This window comes from Colossoma macropomum, unplaced genomic scaffold (genome assembly GCF_904425465.1).
Source record: "Colossoma macropomum unplaced genomic scaffold, Colossoma_macropomum, whole genome shotgun sequence".
Classification (NCBI taxonomy): Eukaryota; Metazoa; Chordata; class Actinopteri; order Characiformes; family Serrasalmidae; genus Colossoma; species Colossoma macropomum.
The window spans coordinates 1,608,900-1,627,569 of record NW_023494894.1 but is presented as its reverse complement, the minus strand read 5'-3'; the positions used below and the strand labels follow the sequence as shown (position 1 = coordinate 1,627,569).

At 39.9% G+C, this 18,670-nt stretch overlaps 1 protein-coding gene across 2 annotated transcripts; it reads right to left on the bottom strand.

Annotated features, from left to right (window-relative positions):
* Positions 1 to 5,035: 5,035 nt before the first annotated feature.
* On the bottom strand, positions 5,036 to 15,196 carry slc35b3 (solute carrier family 35 member B3). 2 transcript variants are annotated; one of them, XM_036560663.1, is made up of 10 exons: positions 15,080 to 15,196; positions 13,078 to 13,305; positions 12,301 to 12,422; positions 11,175 to 11,329; positions 8,945 to 9,052; positions 7,469 to 7,566; positions 7,204 to 7,296; positions 6,934 to 7,045; positions 6,761 to 6,830; positions 5,036 to 5,549 (listed from the first exon to the last, which is right to left on the bottom strand). In XM_036560663.1, the coding sequence occupies exons 1-10, from the start codon at positions 15,104 to 15,106 to the stop codon at positions 5,399 to 5,401; spliced, it is 1,164 nt and encodes a 387-aa protein (XP_036416556.1). In that variant the 5' UTR covers positions 15,107 to 15,196; the 3' UTR covers positions 5,036 to 5,398. The 2 variants fall into 2 exon arrangements, with proteins under 2 accessions (XP_036416556.1, XP_036416557.1); XM_036560664.1 differs by lacking the exon at positions 15,080 to 15,196 and adding an exon at positions 14,213 to 14,723.
* Positions 15,197 to 18,670: the final 3,474 nt, after the last annotated feature.

The window sequence follows — 18,670 nt, the reverse complement described above, 5'->3', positions numbered from 1 at the left end:
TTTGATAGAATTATTTTATATTGTTTTCATGTTTTCATTCATCACTGTTCTTTGACTACAATGCCCAGCATGCATTACACAAATACATCATAAATCCATTTAGAATCTATGTTCTATGTTAATTCTGACTGCCAGCCTAGGCTCTGACCTATAGACTCATAAATACAACCAAGCTAGCAGTTGAGAACCACTTACCTTGGTCATTGAACAAAATTGCAAAGATGTATAGAAAACAGTGCTTCTATATTTATTTAGCACAACACAAACATTTTTTACTCTTTTAGCCAGAGGACATAAGATATTCATTCCTAGTAGTAATGTTAGCTATCTAGCTTCCTTATACATACAAAAAATGCTAATGGGGGGGGGGCTTCTAGTTTTTCCCTTAATTCCAACCTTCAAAATGCATCATCAGATGGGGGTTCCCAGTTTAAAGTGGAAAAACTCAATCTAGATTTTAATGCACACTGTTGTAGGATGGGAGTAGACAGGAGAAGCCTGTTTACAACAGTGATTTTTGATTTTGGCCAGAGTGTCCCTTTAACTTCAACAGTGCTGCATGACTGTGAACAAATGACAATCCATGACTAATGTGATAGGCTAATATACATTACAGTTATACAAATAACTCCTCCCTATGAGCACACATAGGTCTATGCATCACTAAAATACTGTGTTAAAGTTTTATTTTTAGCTAAAGAGCAGTTAAATAATGAAGAATTCCAGAACGCACCCCCAACACTTCCACGTTCTGCACTCCTTTCTGAATAAGAGTCAACAAAAATGCTTTTAGCAACAGTGTGCTTGTTTAACATGTATCTTAAGAAATGGCAAGAAATAATGTGTTTCTTGCCAAATAGGCTATTCTTAAAACAGTAAGGCGGCCACCCGGGCCTGCTGTGATATTGCAGTTATGAGTCACATGGCCCTTTCTAGGCCAGTCCACAGCAAGCCCATAGCCTTGATTTGGGCATGCAGAGCCATGGCTTTGTGGCCATTCCTTCTGCTGGAGAACAGGAGAAAGTTTCCAATGTAAATTCTCCTATTGGCTTCCTAGTTTATCTTTATCTCAAAGTATTTTGGAACATCTGAAAAGCTCTGCATGGTTTGCTATTGCTTAGTTTTTTCAAGAGTGATTTTAGCAAATATTTGTTTACAGCTTACTGATGCTAAAACTAATGAACAGATGGCATGTATGTGCCATTCTTTAAAGAGGTAAAAAGTAGGATCAAGACTGTCACATGCTCTTAAGTAGTAAGTAGTAGCATGTTTACTAATATCATCATAATAAAATGCATAATGTCACTGTTACATATCGCATACTACGCATGAACCAACAGAAAATCTGAAAAGCAAATAATTATTTCTGTTCCCTATTAAATCACTGTTTTAGAGATACAAGATTTTCTCATGATAGTGACGATAAGTAAGTGACAGCACAGTTCAATATATGGACACAACTGCAATACAACTGGATGTAACTAAGATATCTTGAACAACTATTTATTCTGGTTCACATTCAGGGTCACTTGCTATTCTACCCCTCTAAACTGGCCGTCCCTTTGACTTCAGCTAGCAAACGTGTGAGAGTCCATCCCCAATTATCTGTTGTCCCGAATGCAAGTTTTGACCCACTTTAGACCTCTCAGTGTGATTTCTCTTCAGCCCCTATTGCATGACCACTCTCTCTGTGTCACCCGCCCAGGCCGGCCCGGGCCCAAGGACGCGGGTGCGGGTGCGGCCGCCCCGTGGTAATGGATGGGCTGCCAGTTGGCCCTGCTGGGCTCGTGGAGGGGCTGGAGCGGTTATATGGGCTTCTGCTGGAGCCTATTTACTGAGGTGATGAGCTCCAGACATCTCCCATTATTTATGAAGGGAGGCCACAGGAGCAGGCACAGGGGTCAGTGAACCCAGGTACACCCGACATTAATAAGAGCCTCACCCAGGCTGGAAAAGTGTGTGTGTACTGTATATGAGAGAGCAAGAGAGAGCAAGAGGGAGAGAAACTGGACAGAAGACAGAGAGGACATTAAATGAATTTTGGTCGCATTGCAGCAAGGTCAAACATATTTTCAAAGTAAATGTGCTACTTGCTGTTTGGTTGGTAAAAGCTTGTACAACTAATACATTAAATTGTATGTCTTAATGGAGGGCGTTGTGGCTATTCTGGTTACCTGTTACCATGCAATCCAAACCAGGATGATTAACCAGCGTTGCGCATATAGCACTGTGAAAATGGATGGGCTTACCAACAACCACATGATCAGTGAACCTTCCTAAAAGTCCTTGTAGCTATGTTCCATGTGTTTTGGACTATATGGAGCGTCTGGGGTGCAAAGAGCAAACGTGCCATTTGATAGATGAAAACTCTCCACACTTCAAATGGGTTTAAACCTTCATTGTTCGCTTTGTTGCCGTTCCTCTCCACACACACTAAGACAAATGGCTGCGCTGGGCAGCAGTCAGCTGGGGTTTGCAGACCCCGTATGATCCAAATGGACCTTTCACACACGCGGATAATAACAAGCGCTCCATTTCTTGCACCTTAAGACAAATTGGCTGCATTTAAAAGGGTTATGATTTGAAATGAAGTGCTCACAAAGACAGATAACAGCATCTCCCCAGCTGTGGACTTCTCTCTGGACAGTTCACTTTGGAGACAAAGGCTTGGCAGACTTGGTGCGTTTCAGGCAACTAAAGCACATTAAAAGCTGTGAAGAGAAATGTTTGTTGATATGGTGTAATATGTGGACTATTTTTATTATTTGATACACTAATCTGGGTGCAATTGGAATTTTACCACAGGAATTGCATTTTGCATTATTTGAACCTGCATGTACCTACACTGTATATAGTGGGTGTAATATATGTAGTTTTAAACATACATAACCGGTGTGGTGTTGGTACGAGGCACAGTGGTGTTGCTGGGGTTTTTATACAAGTGAACATGGCTGCTAGGTTGAGAGTGGTTTGCCAGCTCTGATGCAGGGCTAGATGATGGCCAACACAGAATGTGTATGGCAACAGAAGGTAGTCAGAGACCACCCTTCATTTATTTATTTTCCAGTCAAACATTTATTTTACAGCATCAGGAAAAAAACAGAAAATATATTTATCACAAAAAGTACACATAACCCTCACCTACTAAATAATTTCTTTTCCAATATTAAGCATGTACACTCTTTGTCTTTTCAGTGCACTTGCTTTAAGTTTTTTAAAAATTTGCAAGAATGTTTTTCAACACCTCTGAAGTTCAGGCTTAGACATTGGTTATATTTTCTGCTTCCCACAAACCAAGAACCCTCAAACACATTCACTTATGTTGAGGTTTGGGCTCTGGGGTGGCTAGTTCATTGTTCTGAGAACACCAGCAGCTTCTTTGTTTGATTTGCAATATTTTTCTTTCTTGGTTTTTTTCCTTTTCTTAGTAAAAGCTTCTTGACAGCTACATATTCTTTCAGACCCATGGTGTGGCATTGTCTTTTCTCATAAGATTCTCTCAAATCTGTAGATTAGATCAGAAGCAAGAGTGGAGACTCCTTTTGATTAAAGACAATAAGTATTAGTTATTATTATTATTAGTAGTAGTAGTAGTATTGTTTATCTGATGGTGACAGGTTTGGAGGGTCTACCAGATCTTGCGTGATTGTTAGAAGACCCATTTTCTCCTGTTTTTTCCACTTATTTTCCTTTGATTCCCCTTCCTTAAGTAACGGGATTATTTTATACCTACTCCCATCAGCAATATCTTCTAAAAAATAACTTGTGCTTAACAGCCATTTGACTACAAATTAAATAGAGTTGTCTCTGACTTTTGAAGTTTACTGCTTGCAATATATTAGTCAAACTGGTGAATCAATAATCATTTAAGAACTGACCCTCATTATTGTGACCAAAATTACAACTGTTAGATTACATGAATAAGTAGATTCATCAAAACACCCAAAGAAGCATTTATCTGGAATTGTGATTGGTGTAGATTGCCAGCACACATCACTGTGATGGGTTAGAGGTCATTTGCATTGTTGCCTTCTGCAATATCTGCATTACAAAAAACTTAAACAATTTATTCTGTAGCCCAACTGATTTTCCCCTAGAAAGTAACCTCTTGTGTGTTGGTTAACTCAGCTGAACTGATGTACTCATTTGGGCCCCGGTTTCCATTCTTATCTCTATTTATAGAGGCAACATCTGGTTCAGAACAGTGAAGACCTGGGCTGTGTGCTCTTGGGTGCTCTTTTCTGTCCACTCTTTAGAAAACAGTGACCATCCTAGCCAAACTTTTTGGCCTTGGAATAACAAAACTCACTGTATTATTAACACCCAACCTCTGTGACTTCCTTGAGTTAGCAGCATTTGCATTTTTATGACCTAGTTTTAGATAAATCTGAGATTTGATATGCAGTCTCCCCCCATGTGATTCACAAATTCTGACACATTTTGAATTGATCAGTTAAGACGGTGATGCCGTTCTTTATCACCAGTTGGCTGTGTCATGGTTGGTTGTACTGATAGGCTGTCTGTAAAGGAAGAGGGTGGTGCTGCCTGCACAATAATCATTTCCCTAAGGGTCTCTCTCTCTCTCTCTCTTTTACACACACATGCAAGTGTGCACACACACACAGACGCACACACGTGACGTTCTGCTCATCTAAATTAGGTCTAAAGCCAAGCCCTATGAACAATGTTTGTTTTCTTTCTAGTGCTATCTTATTCCAGGATTGCTAATCAAACAAGCCCTGGGCTATCGGAGGGGTAAACATCTGAGAAGCTGCTTGGCAGCCTTTCAACTCTCCGTGCTGCAGCCAGCGGATAAGAGACGCCTGGCAAGCTACTTATGCCGTCATTTAGGAAAACACTTCAAACCATTTGAATAAACTTCCCAGTTTGTTTTTAATGTAAAAAGAGCTACCCTTTCACCAAATAAATGGATAGCGAATATGTAGTCAACACACTGATACACTCCCAAATGTCGACCTTTTAAAAAATGCCACTGTGTTACTCCCATGTTCCCCATCTAATCACAGTTAAATACATTTGGAAATGACTGACTTGTGTGTCAAAGGAAGCCATCACTTTGCCGGCACATGCAGGTGAAAAAGAGACCTATTACAACAATGATTTCTTTCAGTCAACGTCCAGTTTGGACATAATGGGACTGCTGTAGCTCCTTTCACAGTTTGAGTCTCTCCTCCATGCCCAGGCAGGCTGAGGCCAGTGCAAAACTTTGCAATTTGTTTTTTACTTTGCAGCTAAAATCGACAGCTTCGCTCTTGTTTGCAGAGTGCTCCTGCTCCGTCAGAATGTAGCTGCAGGTTGTTGGGTCCACCTTGTTACCATGTGGGCAGTCCACTGGAGTGGAGCTTAGGTCCATAAGGTAAAGTCAAAAGTCACCTGCCTACACAGTCTGAGAGAGCGGTCGACCCTTCTTGGTGCTGAGAACTCGTTTCCGGAGCTCTGCAAATGACGGGAGCTTTATTTTGTCACTGTTTTTGCTGTAGACGTTGAGGAAGATCCCGAAGACAACGAGCAGGCCTCCCCACACATACCTACGCCAGACACAGTAACACCATGAGATCACAAAAACAATGAATATAACTACACAATAGACCCTGACTTACCAATTTATTATAATGAGCTACTGAGACGCAGTGTAACAAATACCCAAAAAGCAACTTCAGTATTTGAGTACTGGCACCTGGAACAGTTAATAAATTAGCTGTCTGCGATGGTACTAATCGGGTACACCAACCTTGCACCTATACTTACTGGACATTTTGTCAAGTGCACCTATTATATTGATGCACTTTGTAGATTTACAATTATTGACTGGAGCTTAATTGCTGCTGCACAATTTATCAGCCAGCCTCTACTCCACATATCAGTGTAAAGGGACCAGCACTGGCCCACTGCTGACCAGATATTATTATGGTAGCTGCATAGTAGGGGCAGCTGGTACAATCATATCAGGCACAGCAGTGTTCTTGGGGGTTTTGCACAGCTCAGGGTCACTGCTGAGTTGAGAACATTTTGACAGCCTAAAATATCCTGTCAACAGTGGCCCTGTGGTCAGAAACTGATCACACTGTGATCAGCTGATCAGATGAATGGCTAGAGAATGACTAACAAACTAAGCATGCAAAATAAATATGCTATAGTCTTTACCGTGCACCTCCAATGTGTTCTAACAAAATGGATAAATTATAAACAAAATTATAAAGTGGTCAGGAATTTGCTTTTAAAAACACACTGCTACACCTGAAACATTTGTACCAGCACAACACACACTAACATGCCTACGTTATGTTGTCATTGTTGTGCTGTGAACATCCCATCAAACAAACATCTTGTAAGCGGTGGACCAATGATCGTTTCATTTTATTGGTGGGCAGGGTGGACAACCGAGAAACTGTGCATAGCAACGAATGGGCTACAGTCTGTTACTGTATACCTTCAAAATGCAGCTATGTGGTAGATGTTGCTGATAAAATGGCAAATACGTGTATGTAAAAGGGAAGTGTACTTGAAAAAATAGCAGCAGGAATTCACAAGATACAACATGAATTCAGTGTATATTCCAGTCTGGAAAAATAAATTATATAAGGACAATAATTTTGTTTATATACTTTTAAAGGACCAAAAAGTCTAGCACAATTCAGTATTTATGTTCCACTTATGCTTGTTGCCAAGTGTGACTTTACTTTTTTATGCTAAATGATTAGTTTGTGTAGAATGAATGTGTTCTAGAGTGCTAACTTACTGAAAAGTGAATGGTTTTGTGAAGAATAAAAACGACAAGACGATCGTCATGGCCTTTCTTCCTGTTGTAACTAAAGGAAAAGAAAAGGAGGGAAAAAAATTCACCACTCCATCTGCTGCCATATTCAAAATTCAAATAGTCAAACCCAACAGAAACGGAGTGGGCAGTCTCACCTGTGACTGCGACCAGTGCTCCAAAGAGCTTTATCAAGGCCAGAACAAAAGAGATGCCAAAGTAGCCGGTCAGAGAGAAGAAGAACGCATAACCGTATGTAGTCACCGGATGCTGTCACAGAGAGAACAAGATTTTGAGACAAAAAAACTACCACAAGTCTCATTTGCAAATGGCCTTTTATATATAAAACACTCATGAAGCACTTTGTTTATTTAACACACAGTGTATTTTATTTTACAGTTTTTTACTACTGTACTCCTTAAACCTACCTGAGCACAGAAGGTCACAGCAGGTCCCAGTCCCCCAATACACAGAAGTCCCAGCAGAATATATACAAACCCAATAGAGTAGGAATATAATACCTAAAAACAAGAAAGGCAAAAAAAAAAACATCACAAACATGCTGCAAAGCTGGTCTATAGAGAGAAGGTACCAGGGTAATACTGAAATAGATAAAATGACTGCTGTTCAAGAGAATAAAGATTATCTCGTATCCATTCTGACAAGTTGTAAAAACCTTTTTTTTTTGTTTACCATTTCTGAGTTGGATCCGTTGTGCAGTTTCATGGCTTTTTCCTGCACATTTCCAATAGCAGCATCAGCACAAAGCGCCAGGGAAATAAGGATAACTCCTGACAGAATTGGAAACAACATACACATTTAAAAAACACAGATACACAAACAAAAAAATCTCTCTTTTTTACCTCCAACAGCTAGAAAGACTACTAGGACCCATTAACGTTGCAGCTGATGTCTAAAACTCATACATCCCACCACACAAACTAACGGTATGTGCCCACTTCCAGCAGATTTTTAATTTAGGCAAATAGGTCCACCCAGCGTACTGCTTTTAAAGTGGTCTTCGTTCCACATGCCAAACATTAAACTTTCTCCAAACTTTCTCCAAACAAAAAAGGTGAAACAATGGCTCTCTCTTTACTGAATCCAAGACATTTAAACACTATAATGAAAATATCTGGTTTTATGCATAACTGTTAACAGTGAAGATCTGGAAGGAAGATGTTTTGGATAAAGTTTAAATAGTTCAAGCGGAGCAAATTTAAATCATACAGCGCTCAAAGGCTATGTTTGCGCTGCAAGTAAAGTAAAATCTTTTTCTTCACATGATGCAGATTTGTTCTTTGTGTGGCACAGTGAGCAAAGTAAATCTGATACTGTAAAATCTGTTTTGGGCCACTTTCATATGTGGTATTGAAATTGAAATGTCACTTGTGAGAATAGCCAGATTGGAATTCATGTGACCTTTACATCAATCCAACTCAATTTTCTTCATAATTTCGCAACCATTTATGGTAATGATATCAAAACATCTGTTACTACAGTTACATTTCATTTCATTTTGGAGGATGACCTAGGCAGGTGCAGTTGTTTTAGTGTCTGCTGTTTGTCCTACAAGTTTAAAACAGGAGTTTGCATACAAAGTTTGATGTCTTGTGATAGCAGTCTGTTATTTTAAAGGAAATATAGAGGACACCTGTGTTTACTAGATGAGCATGCCGGGTGGGTCGGCGTTCATGCGGGTCAGTTTATGAGCATGATGTGTTCAGAGTGATGTCAGACATAGGTCACATTAAAAAGATAAATGGGAACAACCAAATAAAATCAGATTTGGGCAGTTAATCTTTTCACTTTGCAGTCCGAATGTAGCCTAAGGTTACTTGCTAATTTAGCAAGCTTGTAAGCTTCTCTGTAACATTAAAACAAATAAAGAACAAACAGCATATTAGATTGTTTACTGCTCCAATATGTTCGATAACAGAAATAATACAGAAATGCCCACCAGCCGCGAGCAGAGAGATCCAATGCAGTGGAATAAAGCAAGAAAAAAGTGGGAGTGGACCCATACTGTAATTACAAATAATCAATGAAAGAAGAATTTTAATGATCAGTTTAGTTAACATGACTTTATGTATAAATTGCTACTTACACTTAACAAAATTCTTTCAAGCGAAACTTTACTACACTGCGGATTAAACAAGAGCATGTTACCTGTCACATTAAAATTTGGGGCAACCTTGCTGTCAGCCAGTGTGAACCAGATGAGGCCCAGACTCATGCACAGAGCAGCTGACACATCGGCAATGTTGTACCGTTTTCCTGCAACACAAACCATTGCTGTTCAACAGTGAACAAAAATCAGGCCCTCCCACCCCAAAAAAAAAATCCTCACTTTACTATCTTTCAGGCAAGTGAAAAATAGAAAATAATGAGTGATTATCACTTCCAGTTGGACAGAAATGTGATTGTTTTGGCACCTGTCAACTCAATGAGATCACAAAGGCCTTTCAAAGCTGCTACTGAGTATCAGCCACAGGCAGGGCTCGATTCTAACTGCTGAACATCTTTAAGAAGCTACTTGTGATGCCCCATGAGGCTTTTGTGTTGTGGTCAGGTAGAGATGGAGTGATTGTAGGGGGGAAGAGCCAGTGAAGCTTCAGAACTTCAGATCAGCGTGGCAGAGAGCAGCTGCCATGACACTGGCTCCAGGTCGGCTCTGCAGAGCTCTTTGAACAAGTTCAGCCATGGTGAGAGGATGCCTTCATCAGTTTAACAACTGAGCAAGAGAGAGGGAGACTGAGAGGAAAAGGGGCTTTCTTCCTCTCTTTGCTGGACTCTTCAACTCAATCATAACGCAAAAGGAGACTGAGAGAGAAAGATGGAGAAGGTCCAGGACGTTTTGAGGTTGGATGTGTGAAAAAATGTAGCGAGGGAGGCAGAAAAGAACACATAAAAAGAGAGAGAGAGTACAGCATTAGTGAACCTGAGAGAGAAAGACAGAGAGAGAGAGATACAAATAAAGAGAGTCGAGTCTTCCCAAGCAGTCTGTTGCCGTGGGGATGACAAGGTGACGCAGCAGGTTGGTCTGTAACTCTTTGATTCTGCAATGCTTTGATGGACTAGCATCCTGCATGCATCCCGAACCAATACATCAGCCCCAGGGGACCAAAGGGCCGCAACGCCAAGAAAGAACCAAAGAAAAATATCCCTATCAATTCTTGTGATCAGTGGGATGGGAAACCTTGAGAAGATGATGGAGAGATAAAAGGAGGGAGGCTGAACCCTCGCTCACTCGTTTTCTTGCTTTCTCTCTTTGAAAGGCCCAACAGTTGCATCAGAAAAGTGAAAAGAGAAAGTTCCTAAAAAGGCTGGACAATGGTCATGGCTCTAAATGAAGAAGAGTAAAAAAGGCAGGGCAAGATTTGTTTATAGGAATTGAATACAAAAGCAAAATGAAAGGTCATAAAAACGTTTTTCCATTTGCACCAATTAGAATTCAGTCAGATTATGGAGTTCTGTACAAATGTCTCAGGCCACCACAATTTATTTCAGCAGCAGGTGTGCTTTTGCTTGTTTTTGTACACAGGTTCCATCCCGTATCTAACTGTATATCTACAAGGTCTAATACAGGACAGTAAGGGTACACAGTTGTTAAAAACTCCAGCAACACTTCTGTGACTGACACACTTGTACCAGCAAATATCTGGTGATACTGATATGACTCCTATATCATTGTGCATTCCTAATTGTTATACTTGTTATTCTCTGTCTTGGGTTATGTAGGCCTACTGTATGTTGGGATAGTGGATGTTTTTTCCATAATAAGAAAAAAAGACAAACAAGTGATGTAAAACTCTAAAAATACAATTTCTCCTGACCTTTTAAAATGTATTTAGAATTATGAACAGATATATTGTTGAGATTTAAAAATGTTCCTAGAAAATAAATAGATGTGTGGGTTTGGCACAGAGACTAAATAACAGGCAGTAGGTACTAAAACGTACTGGTTAGCTGAACCAGGTTTTGGATCATAACTATACATGCAAGACTATGCTGTATGAAAATGGTTAACACACTGATGGACATCAAATTACAATTTATTGTATTAATGTTCATTTTGTATTAACTATCTAAGGTTAGTTACTGCTAGAACAAATAGCTTTAAACATACAATGCTTGCAACACTCAACAACTTCTCAATGTAATTAAAATGACTCTGTTATTACATAAAACGTCTTTATTTTATCTCAGAACAATTAATTGAATACTAATCTGAGCTCAGACAGCACAATTTAAACTATCATCATTCAAGTGTTCATCTGCATACTGCTAGCTTTCCCATTATCTCAATACAACAGCCAATATTGTGAGAAAGGTTAACAAATAATATATTCAGCAGCCCTAGTGGCTATTTTCCACAAACTTCCATTTTGTTATTTACCTTGTATGAAAACCCCACCGATCATAACAGGAATGAGTTTGCAGCACTTGAAGATGACTTGAGTCGGATAGTTCAAGTATCCCAGTGATGTGTTGGAAAGGCCCATGGTCCCAACTGTTAGAAATGCTATGATCATATATGTTTTGCCTGGGATCCTGAAAGAGTGATTTGAAAGAAAACAAAATGTCTTAGAACACAGATATAAACCTTTAACAGGTTGCCTGTTAATATGCACCTTATTCTCTACATACCCTTTGTACCCTGTATGTCCAAAAGATAATATCTAATTAGTGAATTCAGCTACTCTGGAGAAGCAACATGTAAGCCTAAGTTCACGATGCCCAATGCCAAGCACTGGCTAAATGGGCCAAAATAAAAACCAAGAACAACCAAAAAAAATAGTTGTGTTCTCTGGACTGACCAAGCACCACTGGATACCTGTATGAAGAGTTGGGAGTGCCAGAACTGATCATTAAACATCAGTACCTGACCTCACTAACGCTCTTGTGGCTGAATGCAGTCAAATCCTCATAGAAATGTTCCAACATCTGTGGAACATGCTGTGTTTAATTGGTCTCGGTTTTATAGGAAAAAACAAGTTTCTCAACAGAAGTCATCATATAAATGCCCTTCAAATTTGGATGGGGAAGCTAACTACATCAAAATTTTCGATGCAGCATGAGTTGGCTGATGTGACATCAGCACTATTTTTGTCATGGCTGGATAGAAGGGAACAGTTAAAGTATGGAAGGCAATCATATGAACTGTATAAATATAATAAATGGTAATGGTGAAGTACATTTAAAGCATATGCATTTTTCATTTTCGTTTTGTATGAGTTCAAAACCATCAGTAAAATAGGCCAAAACTGACAGAAGCATCTCTTAAATAAACCACAGTACACAGTACAAGAACCTTTTTGGAGAAAATTATGGCTCCACTTGCATGTGACAGCAGCATAAAGCCTTCCTACAAGAGTAAGATGTTACTGCTGCAAAGAGAGTGGGGACAATTAACACCCTTGATTTCAGAAGAAATTAATGAGCAGGTGTCTACAAACTTTTGGACATACAGTGTATGTGAGAAGCACTTCCTCTTTAAGTCAGACTGTATATTTACCACCCACCTCCTCCTCTTGTCCTGCGTAAGCTGCAGCTCTACCAGGCCAAACATGGAGTAGAACCCAAACTGAACAAGAGTGAGGTACCAGCCAAAAGGTTTGAAGCCTTCTAAAGAAAAGATCAGCTCCTACAGAGAAAAAGAGTGGGAGATTTGGGGAACATAAAGAAGAATATAAATCAGGTACATCAACCTGGAAGGCCACAGCACCTCAGGGTGGCGCTGTAGCAAACTGGTTCACCAATTCCTTGGCTCTAGTAACTGTAACTATGCTCAGGAATAGTTTTACAATATACCACAGCATATCTGCAAATCAAATATTGTTATCAACAGATTACTGCTTTAGAAACAGAATAACTGGCATCTGACATTTGACAAATATTTCAAACCAATATTTAATGACTTATATACTGTACTCTGCAAAGAACATTTTGGTGACACTGACCTACTACACTAAAATGTCTACCTTTTATTCATTTTACTGCATTTCTAACCCTACAGAAATGAAGATTTCTCCAAAAATCAGGTAGATACAGTCCCAGTGGTTTACAAACATTTATTTTTCCGCATCGGCTTTGGCAAATGTACAGGAAAAATATCAGATAGCAGAATCTGCCCAAAATACTGGAGCATGCCTAGGTAATTTACATGCATATTTTCCCTTAACTCTCCCCTGGGCACTTTTGAGGGAATGTTTGGTGCACCTGATAGATGATTTATACCACAGTATATAGCACATAAAACTGGTAACCATTGCTGTTGGTGGGTGAAAAGAGATCCATACCTGCAAGTACCCATAGATGAGGTAAAAGAGGAAGACTCCTGCCACACAGATGAAGAACTGTGTCGGAGTGTTAAAACTGCTCAGATTGACCCCCAGCACTCTGAGTTCCTCCACAGATTTGATGTGTGGGGACATCGCCTCCGTTGAGGAGGGGATGGATATGGAGATGTGTTTCCGGGAGTTGTAGTTGATTAAGCCAAATTTTGAACTCATCTTGTCTGTGGGATTCTGTGGATTTGGAGGAGATGCAATTATCAGTATCAAGACATGCCTTCAATACATAATGAATGTAAACATTCTAAGTGCAGTTTCCAGCTGCAGTCCTGGGGACCCACTGCCCTGCACAGTTTCAAGTATTCCTACCCCCAACACACCTGATCCAGCTCACAAGTTCAAGAGTTGGATAAGATGTACTGGGGCAGTGAGCCCTTCTCTCTGAAAATCGATGCTAACACTCATACAAAGGAACATTTAACTAAAGCTGCAGTCAAGAGGCTTACTTTCACATTTGAAGCAAAATAATGTATTTATTTATGTAATGTCTCTCATATTAAATGTTCAGATTAGCCTACCCCGGAGTGTTATAGCTTTAAAGATATGGGATAATAACTCTGATTTCAACAAGAGAGTTCACCATTACCAGATCAGTGTAACTACTTAAACAATGTAATGCAATCTAATCCATTACGAACAACAAAGGTCTCAAACGGCACACTAAACTCACATAAAATCCGTGTCATGTGGCACTTCATTATCTACTTAATAAAATCTTAGGAATATATCAGTTAAATGTCACATATGAAGCATACTGCAACGAAATGCAAATGCAGTTACGCAATCTTATGTCATAGTGCTTACTACAACAGACATTGTCACAAAGCAGGTCATACCTTAATGTATTATTATTAGTAGTAGTAGTAGTAGTAAATATAAATATTAGTGAGCTGAAAATGACAATTGCGGGAAAAACTTCCTAAAAGCAGTAGGAAGAATGAGTTTAATGAGTTTTACGGTTTTTACTCTCTGCTGATAACTGTTGCCTAAGGCTTATATTCCAGTGCAAAGCACGGCACATTTATGCCTTTGTTTTTTTTTGCTATAAAAGACACTATCAGACCACACAGGTCGAGCTTACCTGAACTAAAGACAGAAGGGAAATGCAGACAGTGAATCCGTGGAAGGCATCAGAGGGCTGAACACACCTCTGCTATGACAATATTAAATGGCCTGTAAGGCACTTAATAAGCCAGCCGGGAATATAACAATGCCCAAACATATTTATCCCCGTTTAAATTAAACAAAGCACAAAGGAGACTGCTAACTAAGCGTCTCCAAAAGTGACAAACATGCCACCGCATGACACGAGGAGAGAAACATTTAACCTGCTGGAGTAAAAGACGACGAGCTAACGGCTAACCGGCTACAAGGCTAAAACAAATTTCCGGTAGCAGGAGCAGCGAACCCTTTTCGCTTAGTTTAACACGGCAGTCTAAGTGCCATCTACAGCACTCCGTTTTCAGGGACTCTAAAGCATGCTTTCCGAAGTCTGAATGGCTTGTTTCGCGTTTCCGGAGCTGCTATTCCTCATTATTTCGCCATTATTTGGCTTGTGTGCTAAAGCAGCCAACGACTTCCTCTGGGTGAGAACTCTGACCTGTAACACGCGGCGCTGCGCTGCTATTGGTCCGACTGAAATGACGCGATGAACACTGAGGTGATTGACGTTAACTTTTACTTCTCAAATTTATTCTCATTGAATAATCTTATTCATAATCCACATTCATTATCGTCATCATCTGCTGAAATGTGTCTAAACACACAGCAAACGAACCTAAATAATGGTCTGTTCACGAGTTACATCTTTGACGCATGTGTTCTGAATAGCATGAGACTAGCTTGAAACAGTGCATAACGTACATGTAATGCTCTGTATGCTACATTGTTCTTCATAGTTCTGAATAAATGACAAGCCTGAAACAATGTATAGAAAAGATCTTCATACCTGATTTATTTCGCTGCGTGGTTCCATTTCGTTGTTTAACTTAACTGGTGATTTGCCTAGACAGTATGGGTTGTTGGGGCATTTGTTTATTTAAAAAAAAAGGTCTGCAGTGGAGCCTGTTTGTCCTGTTCGTCTATTATCATATGACGTCTATTGTTACAGTACCTGTCATAAGTGTGGACATACCCGAATGAATGTATGTTTTCCGTAGTGTTTCCTAAAAAATAAAAATGTGGAAAAAAAAATGTAAAAAATATGAATAAATTGAGTAGGTGTGTCAAAACTTTGGGCTGGTGAATTCAATATGTGTATACAAACTTTAGGCTTCTAAATGTAAAACGGCTGCAATTCTGTCAAGTGTAAGAATCCAAAATCTGTGTATATTAAAATTAGGAGTAAGCCAAAATCGATTGATCAACTTTTTAGCTGCAGTAAAACCAGAGAATAGCATTCTAAGTCGATTAAATGTAAAAATTTCACCATTATTCAGTAAACAGAGAGCCGGGTTTGGAAAATGATCAAGATTTAACACTTTCATTAGAGTGGCATGAACAAATTTTGGTTCACATTCCCAGAACATATGTAAAAATGTGATATTGTGATATATATATATATATACATGTGATATATATACATTGGCAGTAGAATGGGTCATACTGAACGTGGCACTTTCATAGGATGCCACTTTTGCCACAGGTCAGCTCATGACATTTCTACCCTGCTAGATCTGCCCCAGTCAACTCTAAGTGTTATTATTGTGAAATGGAAGTGTCTTTGAGCAGCAACAGCTCAGCCATGAAGTGATACGCCACACAAACTGAACTGTTCATTTGGAGCTTCATGTAATGGGTTTTCATGGGTGAGCAGCTGCACTCCAGCCTAAGATCACTATGTGCAATGCTAAGTGTTGGCCAGAGTTGTGTAAAATGCATTGCCACTGGACTCTGGAGTGTCTCTGGAGTGATGAATCAGTCTGGTAGATGAATCTGGATTTGGCGGATGACAGGCGAACGCTACCTACCAGAATTCATAGATGTCATACACGCACACACACACACACACACAACACACACACACACACACAAACACATTTTCTAAGCCGCTTATCCTTCTGGGTCGCGGGGAGGAGCTGGAGCCTATCCCAGCGGTCATTGGGCGTAAGGCAGGATACACCCTAGATGTCATACAAATACTAAGTGGGCAGTTGTGGACTGGAGGTTAGGGAACCAGCCTTGTGACTGGAAGATTGCTGTTTTGATCCTCTTGGCCGACAGTATGTGACTGAAGTGCCCTTGAGCAAGGCACCTAACCCCCAAATGCTCCCTGGGCACCCTGGATAGGGCTGCCCACCACTCCGGGCAAGTGTGCTCACTGCCCCCTAGTGTGTGTGTTTACTAGTGTGGCTGTTTCACTGCATGGATGGGTTAAATGCAGAGGTCTAATTCCTCTGTGTGCAAACACAGTTGGCTAATGGTTCTGAATTCATTCATTGCTAAATTTCCTTTGGGATTAATAAAGTATCTATCTAAATATTTTAATTTTATTGTGCTGATTGCTGTTCTACTTTGTGGTCAAAAATAACATTACCATGTTTGACACTGTCTCTTTTCTCATTTATTTTGATGAATATATTTTTATGCATTTGGGTTGGAAAGCTCAACTGATTCAACCAATATAGAGTTATATTAAATTAAATGTGTTTGCACTGATTTACCACACCTTTTAGCAACTGTTAAAACTGGCCCCTCTGTTTGTTAAAATTAGCCACACTTATGGTGTCAGTTGTTTTCCCTCTTTACTCTCAGAAAGTTTCACAAATGATATGGGCAAGAAACAGAGTTTAAATTTTCATTTGGAGCAGAGATGCTGAGTGTAGTTTATAAAAAAAATTAATAATCTTGTTCAAATCATTTAAAAAATATTTAGCAAAAAGACTAAGTGTGTTGGTTTGTGCCCCGTTTTCCCGTAACAATGGCGCCCAGAAGAAAGATCTGTAAGATAAGCCAATGACCAGGGTTAAAACTCTGTCTGAAAATTCTGCAAACTATCTACTATTTTTGCAAATTTAATGACTCTATGGCCAAAGCCAAGACCAGATGTTTTACTGTTATACTGACCAATCTCCAGTATAAGGGAGAAGAGGGAGGTGAAGGCTATTCCTCCCCCCTCTCTCTTTCTCTAGCTCTCTCTTTCTCTCTCTCTCTGCCCATTCATTTCCTCTCCCATCCACGGTAGATGACAGGGGCCTTCTCCATCCGTGGCGAGAGGTTAATTCGCTCACGGATGGCATTATTCCCTCCCAGCCCCTTTCCCAATATAAAAATTCAGAGTGGACAGACCCATCCTTCATCCATCTCAGATTTGATTGGAGTGGTATTGCCTCCTGTCCCGCTGAGCCCCGCTGCCAGAGCGGCCCAGCTTTATGACACTAAATAGCCAGGCTACAATTTTTCCATCTATTCAAAAAATACTCTTAATAACTCATTCCTGTGAATGAGAGCCCTCAGTCTTCACACCCTGCCATGGACAGGCCCGTCCTGCGCGTGTTTATGCGGGGTCACTGAGATAGAGACCTGGAAATGTCCAGAAAGCAGAGGGGGTTAATTAATCTTGGTGAATTTACTGTTCTTTCTCGGCCAGCCAGCTCGCCGAATCATAGTCCCTGAGAGACACCTGTGCCATATTTACAGCCGGCTAATAGTATTCTGCAATGCACAGAGCTGTTTACATGCACACAGCACTTTTTCCCAGCCAACTTTAAAAGTGAACTGATTCATCAACAGTGATGGATTTGTGGAATGAATTTTACCTTTCCTGCCCCCCTTGTTCATGAGATACTAAATAATGAAATGAATATTTATTGATTATTCAGGAAGGTACATATTCTCATAATGGTCACACCACCGGACCGCATGGCCGCTGATAAATAAAACATCGAATGGGGAGTGGAATGCAATGGCTTCTGAAGCAGCCCAATCTGGATCCAATAAGGCCTTCTTGCATGGTGAATCAGGGAGAATGCTAAATCTTCTGGGATGCTTCAGTGGTTGACTGATCCCACGCATGGAGCTGATTACAATCCATATCCACCGATTGTCTGTTTCAGTAGCAAAAGATGAGTTACTTTGGAAAGAATATAAAGAATTGAAAGAGCTACACATGCATCAACAAGAACTACACTGGCATTTTATCAACATGTCTTATCAGAGAAGTTTGAAATGATAATCAAAAACAAGATGGCTGCTGATGTCCTAGTGGGAGGAGCTACAATCCGCAAATTATTTATATTTGACTTAAGCATAATGTAAATCATAGATTAAAGGAATACTCTGGCCAAAATGAAAAAAATGCTCCTTATATTGTAAAAATGCATACTCACCTCCTACAGAGTTGCCACTTTATTCCAGAAAGTGAGATTTCCCAAGTTTAAAGACTAGGAAAAACCCCTTCTGATGATGTGCCTTGAAAGTGCTTGAAGTACTTTGGGGCAGATATTAGAGGATGGGCTGTTTAAAATGTGTTTTTTTTTTAACTGGCTAACTCACGAGGAAACAAAATATTTAGTGCTACTACTAGAAAACCAAATAGCAT